General features: G+C 33.5%; 2 protein-coding genes and 1 long non-coding RNA gene across 3 annotated transcripts; all 3 read right to left on the bottom strand.

Moving 5' to 3' along the window:
* Nucleotides 1-309: 309 nt before the first annotated feature.
* On the bottom strand, nucleotides 310-12578 carry LOC140048696 (serine--tRNA ligase-like). Its single transcript, XM_072093465.1, has 15 exons — nucleotides 12128-12578; nucleotides 10365-10466; nucleotides 9444-9515; nucleotides 8699-8773; nucleotides 8304-8401; nucleotides 7712-7859; nucleotides 6673-6708; nucleotides 6213-6279; nucleotides 5430-5475; nucleotides 4897-4934; nucleotides 4526-4676; nucleotides 4153-4246; nucleotides 3154-3267; nucleotides 2367-2432; nucleotides 310-1854 (listed from the first exon to the last, which is right to left on the bottom strand). Exons 1-15 carry the CDS (start codon nucleotides 12527-12529, stop codon nucleotides 1798-1800), a joined length of 1566 nt encoding a protein of 521 aa, XP_071949566.1. The 5' UTR covers nucleotides 12530-12578; the 3' UTR covers nucleotides 310-1797.
* Nucleotides 12579-14432: 1854 nt separating this feature from the next.
* Nucleotides 14433-15564, bottom strand: LOC140049066 (uncharacterized). Its single transcript, XR_011845177.1, has 3 exons — nucleotides 15431-15564; nucleotides 14954-15073; nucleotides 14433-14757 (listed from the first exon to the last, which is right to left on the bottom strand). It is a non-coding gene; the product is annotated as an uncharacterized lncRNA (long non-coding RNA).
* A 2382-nt stretch (nucleotides 15565-17946) lies between these two features.
* LOC140048878 (uncharacterized) lies at nucleotides 17947-19216 on the bottom strand. The gene is made up of 3 exons (XM_072093683.1): nucleotides 18908-19216; nucleotides 18098-18307; nucleotides 17947-17982 (listed from the first exon to the last, which is right to left on the bottom strand). Exons 1-3 carry the CDS (start codon nucleotides 19214-19216, stop codon nucleotides 17947-17949), a joined length of 555 nt encoding a protein of 184 aa, XP_071949784.1.
* Between the last annotated feature and the right edge of the window lie 336 nt (nucleotides 19217-19552).

Here is a 19552-nt window from a genome sequence, read left to right as displayed (position 1 = left end):
GGCTCTATAGGACAGTATAGAACCACAACCAAACTTTAACTTTAAAGTTAAGTCTTGTTCAATTGTTTAATTCTAACAGTTTTCAATAACTGGTGAATATTACTTGCAGGTAGTGACTCAAATTTCCTAAACGATTATATTTATGCAAAATGATAATTTAAACGTTAACAGATTGGAGACTTGTGTCTAAAACTTTAATTCATGTGAATCAAATATAAAGTTCTACACACTCACATTATAGATTCATTTTAAATAGTATAGAAATACAAAATGCCAACAGTGAAGTGTACGCACAATTGTGGGAAATATTAGGCCAAATAAAAAAACATACTTGTTAAGCGTCACCGCCCGCTCCTGATTATCCAGCCGCCTCTCTTTTTATTTTTTTTTTTTTTTTACCCATATACAACGGAAAGTTTAGCGGCCCGGCCCAGCTCCAGAGCAGGGCTCAAAATTCACGCTAGCAAACTAGCATTTTGCTAGTAGATTCTTTATAATTGCTAGTTGAAAATTTCAAAACTAGCAAATGTTTGCTAGGCTGGTGTAATTTTTGAAAAATACGTACTTCTTAGCTTAGCCACGCTAGCTAGCCACCGATCGCTCTATGTCGACAACGGCAATTTGGTGAAAACAATTGTTTCATTTACACGCCGCCGATTTACGTCAAGGAAACGCGAATAGCACCGCGAATCATGTGTGGTAAACAGCAAGCTTTTTCCCCAACACATTAAATCACGTGCATTTAGTACGTCGCTGAGGATTACATCATCAGTCACGTGATAGAATACACGATTATCAATTTAGGGATTACTGAAATAAATATTTTGCCTACACAGTGGTCGAAACGCGTTTTTTATAGGTTCGTAAATAGGAAACACCCCATACATAATGGACTACCAATTTTGTTTACGATGATCTCGCGCTCGAGATCGGCACACCACGAGGGTCCTGTTGGGCGATGGGCCCGGCGATGCGTTTTCTTATGCCTGGTTTACCTGTGGAATAATTACACACACTTTTCGCATCACAACTTTAAATACTGATTTACACAGCAATTGGCAACGGATTCATCAAAGAAGAATGAATACGTTGAATAAAAATTCACTTAAGAAATGCCGTAAGCTGTTTTCAAAATCAGCCCACTATAATTTAGTATTAATATTGAGACCAACATCATGCTTCTCGCGATAGGGAATTTCCTGGATAGATGAGTCGAGCGAGAGACGGCGGACCATGGCCGCCGATGAGTGAGGCGGGGGTGGCAGCTTGGACGGATTAGCCTAGGGCCTACAATTTCGCTCGGTGGCAATTAAATTTAATGTTTTAATTACGTCTGGATATAAACAATACAAAACTCAATTTTGTCATCGGCAATAATATTTCATACATAGTCAATTTTGTTCTGTTTCGCATTTTAAAAGTTTGACGTTTCGTCCTAAAAAAAAGTGGGCCAAAACGTCCATCGCGCAAAATTATACCTCCATAAAAAGTAAAAAAAAAAAAAAAAAAACCGTCCCCCCGCCCCTGAAAATTTATGAGGGTGTGACGCTTAACAAGTATTTTTTTTTATTTGGCCTTATATAGACTGAAACACAATATTATTAAAATTGGAATATTGAATTAAATCAAAAGAACCACTTCTTGATGAAAATAAACCTTTAAATATGAAATGCATTCTTGACAGCTGAAAGGTTGTACCATTGCCACTTTGCTGCTGAACAATTGTCAAATTTTAGCAGCATCTTGTAAATAATCCAGCTTTTCACTTTATTTTGACATTTTGTTACCTCATACAAGTTAAACTGCTTTTGGAACAAACTCCTTTAGCTCTGCTGGTATTACAAAGCTGTTGTTCTGAAATAAATAATGTTATTAAAAGATATTATCAAAAGCTTCCGTAGTCACACACTTCAGTGCATAGGCACTAACCACATTGTATTGTATCTCAAGCATCTCAGGCATAAAAAAGTCGGCCTTAAAAAATCGACCTAAAATTCAAGATGTTCTGTTTTTTTCAAAAAGCACCTTTTCAATTGAAAATAAATGATTGTTTAAAAAAGTTCAAAAATTAACTACTATAGGCCTCTCTTGAACAAATGTTTTTGGAATCCGGCTTAGAAATAAAAAAGTACCTAATCAAATAGACAATTTGTACAGTATCTTAAATGCAAGTTCAGCGCCATAAGCAATGACTGTTGGAATGGCGCTTTTAAAAATGGAACGATTGATTGATTTTCATTAATACAGCTTCACATATCATAGGAATAAATTTAAGATTACAGAAAATCCTGTCTTTCTGTCTATAATAATTTACTTTATATCTAATTTTCAATAGCACTATTTGGTCAAATATATTTTATTTCTACCTCTGATTGGCATGATTCCAATAACACAGCTAGCAGCACAGGTATTTGAACTGCTGTTCCATGAATCTATAAAAATATATTTGAAAAATTTAATATTTTTAGTGAACAATATTTTCAACAATGTCGACATTAAAAAACTAGACATCAAAGTAAATATATCGAAAGTTTCTTGTTGAAACAGAAACTTGCATTTTCAATATATTTGTGAGGGCGTGTGGCGCAGTGTGTTGAACTCTCGCCGCATTGCTTGTATCCTTAGGCAAGGTACTTTACTTACGTTTGTCTCTCTCCACCCAGGTGTAAATCAAGACAACTTTGTGCTGATTACTAGCTGCATTATGGGAGTATGTTTCCATACGCATTTTATCCAAGAAATGACTGGGGTAATAATGTTCAGCGCATTGAAAGCTTGCTTATATGCGCTATATAAGAATGAACTATTGTTATTATTATTATTATAATTTGTATTCATGCTTCAACATAGACATACACAGAAAACAATTTTTAAAACAAAAACAACAGTGGTAGTATTATTGTGTAATACATATTGGTGCTGTACTGTGTTACTATACTAAATGTTTCTATGCAAGAATATGCATATGTTCAAACAACTAGATTGAAGTATAGTAAATTTGATGTAATTTTCTTTAAATTGGAGGTTTATAAGTACTGACATGCTTCTCAACATACATTGTTTTATTAAATTATCATCTTGATATATTATTTAAAAGAGTTATGTTATATAACTTAGCATGAAAAACAACAATTAAATATGGTTTTATCTTACTGTGTGTGCATGGAGTCTCTTTCTGCTTAAAGCAGCAGTTTGTTTTGAATCAGCTGGATATCGTATCTTTAAACGTCTACTGACGTAATCTCTACAGCTATAAACAGAGGCAACCTAACAAATATCAACAACAAAATGTTTTTAGAATCGTACATAAATTTAAGTAAATGGCGAGTCCTGTATTCTTTCTAAACATGGAGAATGAGCTGTTAGGAGCTTATTGCACAAAGCATTATGTGTCACCAGTTCCTTTCCATGCTGCAATTTACTCCCTAGTATTTCTTAACCAGGTAGTTATTACAGAGCTAAGTAGTGAGTGGTCGAGCGGTTAAAACAGTGGAACGGTAATCCATAGCATTATGGCAAGGGTTCGAAGCTTACTCGCGTCATGGTTCTGGTGGTCTTCTCGGATAAGGACTATAAACTGTAGGTCCAGTGTACACTCATGTGTACTTTAAAAAACCTAGTACATGTTTCACACAGCCATTGGCGTGGACAAATGAAATAGTGATGTAGTTGGCAGCACTGCAAAGCATGTACTTGAAAAGTGTAAAATCCAAATCCACAGTGCATTGAGAAGACATTGTTTGTGGAATGCGCTATATATATACACTAACATTATGAAGTGGACTAGGAGTCATTTTAGTTTAGAAATTGACCCCTGCATTAGAGTCAAGTATCCTAATCACTTGGCTACTGCAGCTGCATTCATTTAAAGACACCTTCCCTAAAATTGTTGACGTTTTGTAAAAATAATGCATAATACTTTAAAAACATTAAACCAGGTCATCCCTTTTCTTAAATGTTCGTTTTATGGTAAATTATGATAAAAAGTGAGAAACAATGCACTACATAAGTAGCTCGAGGTGAATATCCTCCCATCTATTCAGAAAATCACAGCAATAAGTGATTTATGGATTAAATTAGAAAACAATTGTGAAAGTGTACGAGTCTATAATCAGAATGTTACTGTACATTGAATTTTGTTTATAAATATACCTCATGATATTCTTGCGTTGATGGAAGCCACACCTCAATAGCTTGTTTTCTGTACATGCTAGGTAAAAAGTCTTGCACACTAACTTCAACTAGTCTAAGAAAAAATTATTTATACTATTATACAGTATACTGTAGCATTTTATACCCTGGGTTGGGTGAGAACAACTAAACAATCATTTGATTGGTTAGTTTTCAGGTAAATTATAGATACTAAAAATGCACTATTTCTTAATTAACTCTTTTATAGCCCATTTTAGTTGCCGAATTAACTTTTTCAAAACTTTAATCACTGCGATTTTAATAATGGGCAACTTCATTCCGTATAATTTTTGTTTAGTTTAGAATAAAATTTTTAAAAAAGATCAACTAATACCTTAATTGCAATGGAAGCTTTGAATAAAGATCAAACAGCGTTGTAACAATCTGTTTGAAAACATCCTCCTCGCTATCTGTATGGCATAGACATCCAATCTCAATCTGTTTCCTTTGCATCAAATTATGGAGACCAGTAAATGATTTAAAATCTATAAAAAAAATCAGATGAATGATTTAAGTACAAAACAAACAAATGTATCATACAAGAATTTAAATCATGAATGTATAAAAACTTAAAAATTAATTGCTTATATACAATATTGACATTATCCATCTCTTGCCAATATTCATCTTAGAATAGAATGTCCATAATTTAGTATCTGGTATAGTAGCATCTATACTATAAGGCAAATCATTGTATGACAATACCTTTTGTTGCATCATAATAAGTTCCGACAGAAAAACATCTACAAAAACAAAACAAAAACTTGTTAAGCATTATCTAAGGAACATGTCTGTACACAACCATTTCATGGTAGAAGCTGATGGTAATCATTAAAAGCATTATGCAGAGGAAATTTAAATATTAAATGTTAGCAAGCTAACAAAACTGTCTTACCTACTCTAGCTGGGAGTGTAAACTGAAAGCCATATCAATATGCAAGATATTGAGATCATGAAATTGATACAGAGACCGAGTTCCCAGCACAATGATCAGGCACTGAACATCATTCTGACCACCAGTTTTTGTATACTGTATAGCCCAACATTTTCGCGGCCCTAAATTTTTTTTTGGTGTTACATTTTCGCGACTTTAGTTTCGATGAACGTCAAACAACAATTGAATAGCGTCTTAATTACAGAATACGCAAACATTTTGGACTTTATGTGTACTGTAGTTAGAAGATTGCAGATTACACTGTTGTTAGAACAATTAATCAACGACAGAGTAGTACACTAACCTCTGTGGTAGTTCACTATACTCAAGAACTGCCATCATGTAGTAAGCTAGAAAAATGTAAAAAAACTAAAGCATTAGTTATTTATTACGAAAAAATGTTTTTTAACATGCCATGTCAAATTTAAATCAAAGCATGGGCTCAGTTCACAAGATAAATTTAAGGTACGGACAGTTAACTGCTAAATAAGTTCACTCCCATGAAACCTAATAATAAGAACGTATTACATTACTTTGTAACAGTTTATAACTATGCCTTAAATGATTGTTGACATCTTTGATTGGCTGATTTGTTTGATTAAATTTAATATTGTGAATGATATGTCTTGTTTTATGTCTTCGCCTGATGATGGACTAGGTCCAAAACATTTGGTAATACATTTATATTCAAGCAGTTCCAACATATTTTATTTTGATTTTTTCTATACCCTGCCTATGCAGATGATTGATAATTGAACAATTATCTACCTATCCACTGGCCATTGTACACATAGTACACATTTCTATGGTGTATGTGTACATAGCTTAATTGATTATAACCATAGGAAGTAATAGAATTCTATGAGTCTTGACCAATCTAGTGCATTGTCCATACCAGTATCCTACATTACAATTTTTAATTCTAGGTCCGCAATAGTTGTACATCTACCATCAGAAAACATAACTATTAATTGGCTGTAATTTAAGTTTTTTGTCTTCATTCTCTCCATGCCTTCTCAACCAGTACACTGCATGCTTGCCATGGTCAATTCTGGCTTAGGTTTGAGTTCTATTTGCAGACACTTACCTGCGAAAGCAGCTGATGACACGCCTGTAAGGTACATATTACTATCACTAGTTAGCACCGTAAACACCTAAAGAAAAAACACACAAAATCATAAATATATCTCTCCAAAATGACCTAAATTCATTTCTACTATTTAAAATACTGCACAAAATTGATTGTTAAAAATGGGCTATAAATTGGTTGGTTATTTTCCATTAGGTTAGCTTTATGGACCAATTATTGCTAACTTTGGTGGGTAACCAACTTACCCAGGTAAGTCTGAATGGGTCCAGCGACAGTTTGCATTAAAGATACACTGAACTGAGATACATAAACCGCAGAACTCTATATTACTCTTATCTACTAATAATTAATCTTCTTCAGTAAGAAACATAGTTTTGTACTGCATTTTTTCTACACCATTTTATAATATGTGTAGCAATACATTTGTTCTGCCACGATACACTGGTGAAATGTTTACCTGTTCTGGATTTGTTATATCAACTCCATATGCTTCCTAAAAGACAAACATAGCTTAAAATAAATAATGATAAAATAAATAATTAAATAATAAAACTGTCTCATTTTAACAATTATCAGTTACTAAGTTCACCAAAAGTAGTAGTACTAGGCCTAGAAATACAACTGGATATTCTCTAATGTTACATTTTACTGTGACCAGATTTAGCATTTACCGTATATTTCGGTGTATAAGTCGCACCTTTGTATAAGACGCACCCCCTAACTGAGAGTAAAATATCGGTATTTTTTATATCGTCGGTGTATAAGACGCACCTTATATTTCATCAAAACAATGTTTTTTTAAATTGTAATCAATATTATTGTAATAATATATTTTGTTATATCTGCAACGGCGTCCTTTATTTAGGTTTTTTCTTACCTAGGCTTGGCCGCGCCCAGCCTCAACAGCCGCAACATCGAGTGCATGACCATGTGTGTATACACGTACATATGTGTGCTAGCCTCGCTCGATCATTTCGAGAGGGCGGACGTTTTCACGGACAATCGTATTCGATTAGTATCCATGTATCTAAGAAGTGTATACGCTAGGTCCATGCTATAATCACCTGGAGAATATACTAGTCGAATACCGTACACCATGTGGCCGCCAAGAAGGGCTTGCGCTGGGGGTACGGCGATCGTGCGTATAACTACTGTATAAATAAATACTATTCCAATCGTACGTAAACGTTTACAAATTAAATTTTATCGCCATAATGAACAAATCTTTTCATCATATTTTTAGTATAACATCATGCTAAAATGCCTTGAAAACTAGGCAGAAGCAGGTTGCCGTTACGTTAGTTAGTTACTTTAGCTAGGCCTAGCCTACTCAGGCCTAGCAAACGAGGTGACGATAGGCCTAGGCTAGGCCTATGTACAATCTGTGTGGTGAGGCATTTATGTTCGGTGTATAAGACGCACCCTTAATTTAGAGGTCAAATTTGCGTGTCAAAAGTGCGACTTATACACCGAAATATACGGTAATACACACATACCAATGCTATAGGTTTATACATATCAGGGCTTGAGAACCTTGTAAAACCTTTCTTTATTAAAGCATCAGTCATCCACCGTTGTAGTGCCATCTCAAGTAATGCCAAATCACTATGTAAATAACAGGTACCAGGATGTACTACATCATGGCTAGAAGAAAGTGAACATCATATACTTGTTTTTATTATTCTACAATATTAATTTTATAATGTATATGGTACATAGGGAAGATTTTGAATTGAAACCTTCAAAAAAAGGTATGTAATATGAATACTACAATTAATGATATCAAAGCATCGCACAATTTGTATTTAAAGAACGGAATATCAATGGTGGATTTAGGATTTTGAAATAATAATAAGTGTAAAATTAAGTGTTTGTTGATCTTAATGTCCTTTCTTTTGAATTGAAAATATCAACATTTAGCCTAAATAGGGGCCAGCTGCCTCTTACCCCACCACATTAAGGTCTAAAATTGGGAATACCCAAATCTCATAGTTTTAGATTGACATTTTACATTCTAAAAGGTCCCGTCATGACCATACATAAGATTTTAAGTTTCTTTTTGTGAAATCTGGAGAAAAATTAACTTACTTATAACTTAATAGATGATTTTCAGACCCAAACTGAACATGGTTTTTGATGAATTGTGGTTTCTCACCCTTCACTTCAATAACCATATCTTTTGATGGCTAAAAAAAAATATTTTTATTCACATGTCAGTATAAAACCTTCCAACTTGGAAAAATGAAATATTGGGAGAGTTTTATTAAACTATAGAGGGTGCTACAATACATAAAATCAGAGGGTCCTATCTAAAGATATTGGCATCTATATATAATGGGTATGTCAGGCATGCCACAGCAGGAAAATGCCGTGCCAACTCATTATTTACAGTTATTAAACAATGTATGAATACTGTAAATTATATACATTTTACGCACTTTTTTCTTATCTATATCTAGATTTAGTAGAAGTTAGTTACTTACAGTGTCTGGATGTAGAATGTTTGGAAGTTGAAGTGTTGAAATGTACAGTTCTTCTGATAAAGAATTATACAGAGCCTGAAATATAATTTTTCTTTAAAGTTAATATATTAAACATAATTGATGCTAACAATATAAATGTGCCAGGGCATATGAAAAAAATAACTTTTTTAATTTTTGTGTTGAATATGCAATTGTAATATTACATTTACTAACTTTTACCAAAAAAACTTTGGTCAAATTGGCTGGCAGCCAATTGGTTTTTGGTTGAATTTAACCGTTTATTTTGTCCTTTTATAAGTGAAAATATTATTTTTTTCCGGTTACGAATTGGCTATTCAAAGCCTGATTTTATTAATCTTATTTTTTCATGTTTTTGGCAGACAATAGGTCTTTAACGGAGGAGTTGGATAGCCGAGTGGTTAGGACACTTGACTGTCGTACAGATAGACCCGGGTTCAATACCCGACAACTCCCAGTACACTCAGCTGTAAAATGAGTACCTGGTTGAAAATACTAGGGAGAAAAAAGGCGGCGTGGAAAGGAACTGGCTACCCTACCACATAATGCCGAGGCTTAGTACAATGAGCTCCTAACAGCTCATTCCCCTACGTTCAGAGAACACGGGACTCACCCTACGTCTTTAAAAGATACACAAAAAAGAAACAACTTTAGGCCTACAATTTCGATTTAAAACAAAATTACCACTTTATAATTAAATCTAGATCACAGGATTGACAAAACATACTTTGGCTTTTTTTAAGTTTTCTCGAACACGTTTTCCATCTGTCCGATAATTCCCATCTTCAGGTTTAATGTTCTGTTAAAAAAACATATAAAAAATAAGTGATATTGAAATTATAATAAATCTAAAAGTTACAAATTTATAGTATGTAGTGAAAAAGACACTAAATCTTTGTTCCCATTTATTGTCCATTTAGAACTCTCCATCTTAAATTTTGAATACAGTAGAACTCATATATTAGGGTCCCACCTTCGGGACCAACAAAATTTTCCCTGATTAGGGGTTTTGCCATAGAGGTATTACTTGTTACATCCTGTTCACCACACGTATGGCGTACACCTTGCACGTGAACTAGGCAGTGGCGTTATCAAAGCAACTCACTAAGCCACATACCTGAAGTTATTTATTCCAGCGACAGTTGAATGATTTGATCTTATTTCAAGATATTTACCAATTAATTCTTGTTTTACTGTAAATTTTATAGCCGATATAAAAAGAAGCTATTTAGCTGGTCTCTGCTCTTGATCTAAAAGCGCATAAATTGTTTATGGTAAAATAAAAGTAAATAATGGCCAAAAGCAGAGTTTTTTTTTCAGGAAAGAATTGATTTAGAAATCAAGTGCGGACTATATTTCAAGAAATGGTTTAAAAAAACCCAAAAGATTGTCATAAAGACAGAGTAAAATCTAAAAAGAAACGAAGGGTTTAACTTTTAAAACGTAAACGGTACTTACGCAGTACGTGTGAACGTACCCTTTGGACTTCTTTGCCATGCCATTCTTAGGCCATATGTGTGAACGTACCCTTTGGACTTCTTTGCCACGCCTTTCTTACACTGTACGTGTGAACGTACCCTAATTCATTTAATGGTGTCCCCTCAAAGGAGGAATTTTACTGTAATTGAACTTATATTGCTGTACTTACCAGTTTGCTAAATTTCTTAGCCTCTTCCTTTAGCATTTCTCTTTTTGATTTAAGAAAATTCATGTTGTCTTCAACATCTTTTAATTTCTCCCACAAGTATATCTGCAATTGATAAATATCAAAACATACAGTACTACAGCTCAGCTTAAGATAAACCACTTTATTCAAAGTATACTTCGGGAAAAAAGGTCATATGCTGTCATATGTCAATGCAAATGTATGCAATGAATCTAGTTGACACAATGAGCTCAGCCAAGGCAAAACAAGAATAATACTAACCTATCATAAAATACCTAGATGGAGGCCTATTTGTTTTTGAGTAGAAACTAGATTTTTTATAATTTGGGCCCAACATAAGACAGCAAATACTATGGAACATCCATAATTACTACAGAAATTCGGCCCAATTACGGAAATATGGAAAGACTTACAGTAAAAACTTTGCAGAATTATGATTTGGTCTAAAATTATGGGAAACTCGCAGTAAATGACAATGGTTATAGGGAAATCAACAACCCATAACTTGTTTTTTAATAATATAATATCATCTTCAGCCACATTTGGCTCAAAATTCACCTAGAAGTGGTTTTTTTTTTATGGTTAAGATATCTTAAAGACATTTCTAGTTGAGTGGATAAGAATATAGAATATATATATATCAATTTTATAGCGATGTTCCCTGTAACAGTAATATTGTCCATGTGGTAGGGCGCCACCATAAGTGAGGATGTATCTGGGATGTATACAACTTTTTGAGACGGTTTCACTAATCAAAGGCTAGACCACCGGTAGTATTTTCATGATAAAAAATGTTATCAACTACATGCCAACATCATGTTAAATGCTATTTGGATATTTAATTGTTCGTTTTATGCAATTTATTTAGTAAAAACTGCCGTATAAACAGTTCGACTTTATCAACCGGGCGCTACGATAGCGTGACCGGGCGTGTCAGTATTTATGCGTTTTCACGAAGGATAGTTTAATAATATTCCTATATTTAACTTGTTTCTGGTAAAACAAATAAATGTTAATGAAATTTAACATTGTATCCTATTACCGGTAATAACATGTATTTTATACTAATTTATATCATAAAAACAATCCTTAATTTACAGGTCGTAGATTAGTGCGAGACAATGGTAAAGAATAGGCCGTGCTGAGTAACGATTCGTTGATTTTTGGTGTTGCTGTGTTAGGCCTTTTTTGTGAACTAATTTAGCATGGTAGTAAATCATTTTCTGTAGAAGTGAATGTACACTAGTTCGTTATTAAATGCTGTATAAAATGTTTTACAATTGCAAAATATATTATCATAATTCTATTTAATGTGACATGTATAATATCTATTCTTATCAAGTCTTATTTAGTCTGTATACATTCGCCCTCGCTCTTTGTTACAAATTTATCATGCAAAAATCGCGGAATACTCATTCTTGTGATTTATATTCTTTGATAAAATCGTAAATACCACCCTCTATTTTGATAATTTTAATTGATATTTCTAATTTAATAATTTAAAATGTTTTATTTATACTTGATTATTTTTTGGAATGAATATACTTTGTACAAATATTTAAAGTATTTTTAAATAAAACTAAAGCATGATTGACTGTGTGAAGATGATCTTTTGATCTAACAACTCCCGAGTTGATGTTGGTACCTTTCACACCGACCGCCCTGGCGTGTCCCCGCAGTTCGCCATATCAGAAAACATTCAGATGACATCTCCTTGATTTGAGTTTGTAAAATCAAATACTTACAAGTTTATTCAAATTAAAATTTAGCTTCCTTTTTGATATGCTTTCTTCCAGTTTTTTTATATTTTTGTCATCAAACAACTCATTGAAATCAAATTCGGGCTTCATAACAATTGACACTTTTTTTGATTCAGTCACTGTTGTGTACAAGGACGTTGAATAATACATTTTGTTGACATCATTGGCAAAACCAAGTCTATAGTTGAGGAGGGCAATCATTATTGGCATAGGACTGGGTGGATGCCGACTGGGTCTGGCAGTGTAACTGTTACCATGGGTTTTAGGCCTACTTGATGTAGGCCTAGGCTTAGGCCATCCCGCCGCACGTGGCCTGCTGCACAACTTGTTTGCACTAACAACAACCGAGCCGGATGTATGCCTTCTAATAATACGACTACAAAACATTCTTGGAAATCACAGTATACAGTATAATGACTTAAAATAATCATTTAATAATAAATACTACTGCATGGCCTATAGCTAGGCCTAGAAACTTGAGCAAAACGTCAGCTCTTTGGCAGCAGGGAACCAGGTACACTAAAAGAACAATGCAAATAAAAGCGAGACAACATCCATGGAGCTAAATTTAAAGGGCGCCTCGCACGTCGAGTAGGGATACGGAAAGTTATTGTATAGGAAATAGGCTATTAAAGCAGTAGAATAATATGATTGTAAAATTAAGATTTAATACGAATTAACATTATAAAATGTAATCTTATCCTTATATATAGAAAGTACAAATGAATCATATTTATATGCTTTGGAATACAAATTTCTGTTTCAATTACCTTGAATTGTTTAGGTACCTGAAATATCTACCCGTATTCTATTTTTTTTATTTTAAATGTTTTTTATTTGCAAATCAATTTAACTTTTTTAAATTATTTACATTTAATTGTTTATCATTGGACGGACGGAGATAGAGAATTTAATACCAAGCTTTAGAAACACTTCTTCATCAGAGTGAATAAATATATAGTGGTAATAATAATAGGCCTACAATGTGTATACCTATATAATAATCCATTACGTATGGTTTATTTCTAAATGGGTAATAAAAGTCAATCCATCAATATTTATTGTAATCAATAATATACAAATAGTTGATCTGTATACAATGCATACGGTACCAGTAAGTAGGCCTATAGGAATTTAGGACTACGAGTATGTTTTTTTACTGAAAAAAAACAATTATTGTTAAATATCTATTAATTTTAATAATTTAAAGATGTATTGTCCCCCTGAAAAAAATTTTTTTTTTCAATATTTTTGTTGAATAGGCCATTTTAATTGCACATAAAAGTTATTCACTTTGACCTCAATTTGGATTGAAAAAAATAATTTTTTACACGGGAAAATCGCAATTTAATGCAAAAATTAACCAACCGGAAGCTATTTGTCTGGAAGACAAATGTGTTCCGGTTTAATTTAACCCTTGACCTGAGTTAGCTCATAAATATTCATATTGTATGGATACATCATGTGGATGATGATGCTTTCCAAATCAACAGCCAACAACGATAGCAATGCGTGCGTGCGAGAGAGTCGAGTAGTGATGCGAGACGAATCTTGAAGAAAACACGAAAACTATAGCTAGCAGAATGCTAAGTTAGAATTACAGTTAGTAACTTTGATGTTGAATCTTATTCATTTAGGTGAGTTTTTGTTTCGCTAACAGGAGAGGCCTAGCTAGGCCTAGGCCCGAATTTGCTGCTACTGTACTACTAGTCTACTACTACTAGCACTGACAGTCTCGAGTAGCCTAAACTGCTGCCTACTTCTGTCTCTAGAAGTAGAGTGTAGTAGGCCTAGGCAGTACACTGCTAGCTAGGGCTACAGTAGACCACCACCAGAAGGGATGTATTTTTGTTTCTATCATGATGAATTGGTTTAATTTTTAAAGATTTCAACTATCTATTCGGCAGTGAAAATTTAAAAAAAAAGAAAATCTAAATATTGTTTTGGATGTTTTACTGATGCAATATTTTAAAAATATTTTCTTTATCAAATGCAATAGGTTCAAATTAACATTCCGCAAATAAACATTTTATGCAGATATTTTGACACAAATTTCTTTTTTTTTAGGTTGATTGATTGAACAATAAGAGCAAGTAGTGAGAAACATAAAATGTATCGTACAGTGGCAACATTCACAATTTATTGAAACGTTTCTTACTATTAAAATGACACTTTGTAATGGATGTGAGCGATCTTAGAAGACTATAGCTGTCGTAATTACTGCCACAATCAACACATTGATAATTAGTAGACAAATTGACACAAAAAACAATACAGGAATTCAATAAGATATACTGTATATATATATTTTATTAACTCCTTTTGCACTGTAATATTTACAGTAAAATTATGAAGTGTAAGTAAATTTGAAGAATTTATCCTGTGTACTGTTGTAGTAGTTTTTTTTTATTTATTGAATGTTATGTTTACAAAATAATATACTGTACATATAATACAAACAAAATTATACAATATTTTACAAGCTGGACAAGAACATATTGGCCGAATGCAGCAGGAGAGTCGGAAATATTTTTCCTGCAATATCCAATCATATTCCAATACCGAGTCTATCATTGTTGTCTTTGGGTGACCTCTGTTCCAGTCTTCATCAACGTCTTTAAAAAAAGTAAAAGCAAAGTATGAAAATCTGGAAAAAATAGATCATGCATATTTAGTGCAAAATTGTGCTAGTGAAATTGCTTACTTTGACATATAGTCAAATAAGTACATATACTACCTTTCTATGGTAATTAAAACACATTACTTATAATGTTATAACTTATAAAAAGAGAAAATAAATATTTGACTTACTACAGTACAGAGAACATTTGTTTGTGTTGTAAAATGGCTAAGCTGGCTTTTCCCCTCTGTCTACTTGTACAGTGCTGCTGGAAGGTTCTCCATTTCAGGCTTGTATTGCAACCATTTTCCCTGAAAAATGTTTGTTTTATTTTTATCATAAAAATTAGTTAAACAAGCTTCACCTGTAAATATATATGGTACAGCAAGCTGGCTGTATTTTCGGAATGTAGCTAAGATTGATGGCATATAGCCTAGGCCAGTCTATGAAGAGTACAATGTATAGGGCCTAGCTGGGCATCTTCTGCAGGGACCTGATTGTCACAGTCTGCTTGCTACTAGCCTAGTAATATGCAGCAGCATGTATTAATTATTCTAGGCCTAGCCCTGAACTGAAAAAATCCCAGGCTAAGTTAATTAATTTACCTTCCTGTTATTATTGCGTTATATATATTATTATATTTAAAATAACCGTCTAGGCCTACCTACCGACAAATTAACAGCTCAGCTTTACATATTTATACGATCAGGCCGGCCAGGGAAACCCACAGTCGAGTAGCGTCGATCTCTGGTGGTGTTGTTGTACAACGTGCATCGTCCATTGTTAGATCAGATCTCTGCTGTGTGGATGCTCATTAACATATCATGCATATGTATGAGTTAGCTCTACCGGCCTAATTTCTGAGCCGACGAGTTCGAAAAAATGGTAAACTTATTTTGATTTTTTTATAAGCGAAATCAATATTTTTTTCGGATTTTTTTTCGGTGGAAGTGAATAACTTTATGTTAACTACAAAACGGTCTATTCAAAATTTGATTTTTTCCATCTTTATTTTTCATTTTTTGGGGGACAATACATCTTTAATAATAACTAATTATTATATTACTTGTAACACTCTCTCAACTTTCGTGCATTCACCGTAATTTTATATGCCATGATTATGTAGAGATGGTCCAACTTTGTAGTTACCGTGGTAGTTCATGGGCATTGAAAATGTTTAGCCTATTTGTAATAGTTCCCCCATAACAAATTACAATATGACAAATATGGAAGAACCATTATATAATGAAATATTTGTTGGTAAAATATATTGAAGTTTCATCATTACTCCAATATTTCTTGAAACCTGATTAGTAATTTTAGTCATGCAATCTCTCGAAAATGAGGAAATTAATCTAAATCAAGTGCAATATATTTTAGATGGGTTATGTAGAGAGATGCCATACAATTTGAACACTACTCGGAGTTGATGACTCTAATCAATCAAAAGTTTCGCAGAAAAGTTTCATGTTTCGTTTCCCTCTGTATATTTCTTAGTGGTTGCATGATGCCCTCAACGTTTACATTTAGTTAGACTGTACGCCAATTTGTCCTTAGGGGGCAATGTTTGTCCTGGCAATATTTGTTTGTCAATCAAGGAATTGTGTGATTCTGTGTTATAGTGTGCGTGACAGTTGTGGGCCACCGTAAGGAATCATGTCTTTAACGCCATTTGTTTGGCTTACCGGAGCGGAATTGTTGAGTACGGCAACGTTTGTCTATTTTGGCCCTAATGGCCGCCCATAACCTTTGACACATACACGGTTGTAAATAAAAATGCGAGCAGATCGCGCACTTTCCTCTTGATCTGGTCACGCGAGGGCGCTATACATTTTGGTCAATTGAGGGCGCTATACACCATTTTGTGAAAACAGAATTAATTCATCCGATACATAGTTCACACGTGAAACGAAAGACAACAAAACACAGTTTCTTACCTAAAAATGAAACTACGCATACACGAACATTTAAGTTTGATGATGTATTTTAACTGCAGTGTATTAACATTTTCTGATGTTCATGTTTATATAAATTAGACCGATAAAAAAGATGGATTGAAGATCTTCTGATTTTTGTAAGCCTAAGTTCTATTGTTGTTAGTTTCAAACAAAAATAAGTAAGAATTCAATAGGAATATTATTCTTTGTTAACATGAAGTTACAGCTCCAGTGGTTTATCCATTATATTTATATAAACGGCATTTGAATTATTTCTCAAGTTTTTTATGAATTAAATAAATTCTTGAAAAGCATTCATTCATTAAACTTTTTATAGGGGAACAATGATGTTCAAACAAATTATTTACTTTGTATCGGCCGTGAAATTGACTTTTGATTTTGTCATCCTTTATAAACATATATTATGCCTACAGGCCTACGTGATAAGGTCCCGTGGTTAATAATTGGTTCTTAGTTGATAGACGAAAACAATATTAAGTTTAACCATGAAGTTTGTGTGACTAAAGCAATGTTTAAAACTTTACAATAAAAACTAACAATATGAAATGTATACTACAGTACCAACAATGGAACATTGTACATGAATGGAAAATTTAGCAACAATGAAAAATGTGTACATCCATCTAATTAATCATCAGTAAACTAAACATCAATTATATTGATTATACTAGAGGTCATTTTTTCAAACTATCAAAGCCGCGGGTCAAAACTAAATGGGAATCAAATAATTTTGGAGCAAGGGTAGTTAACGATTGGAACGTTTTTCCGAGAGTTGTTGTAGAGTCAAAGTCATTGAATCAATTTAAGTCTAATTTGAAAGAACACTGGAAAAACCACCACCAGAAGTTTCAGCCGTATGTAAGAGATTTGTAATTCCAGAGAGGCGAATAAGCAATTTGCTTTAGCCTTAATTTCAAGGTAATTCAACGTAACTCAAGGTAATCAACTTATAAATGAACAGTAAACAAAATAAATCTTTAATTTTCATATGAAAATATGTAATTATATATCATGACGTCGACTTTTATGTATGTTGATATAAAGTTTGATCCCAACTTACTGGACTTTCTGCATTCTCACTCCTGAGGACGATTAAAGTAAGTATATTGATCGAAACGTCAAGAAACTCAACAGTCTTTTAAGAACTATATTACAGTATATTAATACACGTGGTGTACCGCGAACTTTATATCAACATATTAATTTTGCCATGCAAAATAAAATTGTTATTTACAGAGTATACAAATAGACGGCCACACCGCCTAAGAAAAAAACAACAACGTTATGAACTACCATTACTTTATACAGAATATTATTATATTGAAACATTTAACAATTTTTATGAATGAGGTACAAAATAAATACAATTAACAATACTGAAATTAATCCAAGGAGTGCTAATCCAATACAAGCTCCAATGGCTTGAGCTTTTGTGACCTTTCTCTCAATTACTGCCTCATCCTTTTCCTCGTCGTAAAAACAGTCAAACATTTTGTCAACAATTGTGTATTCTTCACGAAATTCAGAGTATTCTTCTGTTTCCCTCTTTTTTCCAAGATCGTAAGAGTCGCATATTGGATAAGAACACTAAAATGAGGAAAGGGATGTTTTAGATATACCATGGATATACCAGACTAAATAAATAAATTTATTTTACATCTCCCTGGATATACTATCCTGTTCTCCATTGGCACGATTGTAAATCTTCTTGTGTTTGTTTTATTGATTAGAAAACTAGGAAGTTGAAATCTAAACGTATCTGTTTTATAATATCATTAATTATTTAATTTGCATTGATATGATTTTGGCCAACCTCAGGGATTGGTACGGCCATTTTCAAAATGTGCAATTATGATGATCTGGTAGCTCTATTTTTCTATAGGTAAGCACCTACCATGGTAGAGATGGTCCTGAGACTTTATTTCGTTTCATATTTCAAAGAACATCGAGTGCAATTTCCTAGGACCTCTATAGCAGCTTTATTTTCAACATTTGCTTATAGGTCAACCCTAGTCATGGTAGGGCTGGTCCTGGAGACTTATATATTTTTAAGTGCCATTTCAAAATATGCTTAGGTCGAAGGAACTTCTAACACCTATCAACCTTCCATATCCATCTTCATTTAATGTTTAGGCATAAGTGGTGAGGGGGAATAAATCACTGTTGTATCTAACCTGAGACACCTACCTTACTGTCTTGAACATAATCTTTATCACTTTTGTACAGCATGGCAGTTCTGTTCTGTAACTCTGCATCAAGAACTAATACAGTAATCATCAAACACGGATAGTTTCCTTCTTTGCAAAACAACTTGTAGTCGTCATAGCATTCACATTCAGGATCACTTATTATTGTGACATTGTGCTCGACCACGGTGCACACGCCTTCCTTGTAGTCTTTGGTTTTAACAAAAGGAATAACATAGTAGATAGCAAGACACAAACCCACCGTTACACCTAATGAAATTAACCCGGATAGAGCGTCGTCTGTCCCCATTTTAAATTTAATGTAGGTAGCCTATAAGGAAATAAGTTATTTCTCAACGGTTATATATGCGGTACGTTAGGCCTACCGTACGGTTGGGCTTTTGGTCTGTTTATAACTGTGAAATAACTATTGTTGAATTTGTCACTGCGCTTTGAGATGGTTATGCCGTGGTTTAAAGCGCAATATCGACGACCTGGATAAACAGCTATGTTTTGTTCTCGAACGCGGCACTCTAATTGAGTTATTGCAGTTGTATTGTGCTAGTGATATGTGAGCCCAATTCAAATCAGTATACCCATTTCCTTTTGAGCAGTGCAATTCAAAAGAGAAACATTTTTTAATGCA

The sequence above is a fragment of the Antedon mediterranea genome, chromosome 5 (genome assembly GCF_964355755.1).
Source record: "Antedon mediterranea chromosome 5, ecAntMedi1.1, whole genome shotgun sequence".
NCBI classification, from domain to species: domain Eukaryota; kingdom Metazoa; phylum Echinodermata; class Crinoidea; order Comatulida; family Antedonidae; genus Antedon; species Antedon mediterranea.
Note: the sequence above shows the minus strand (reverse complement) of the source record. Positions and strands in the feature narration are given on the sequence as shown.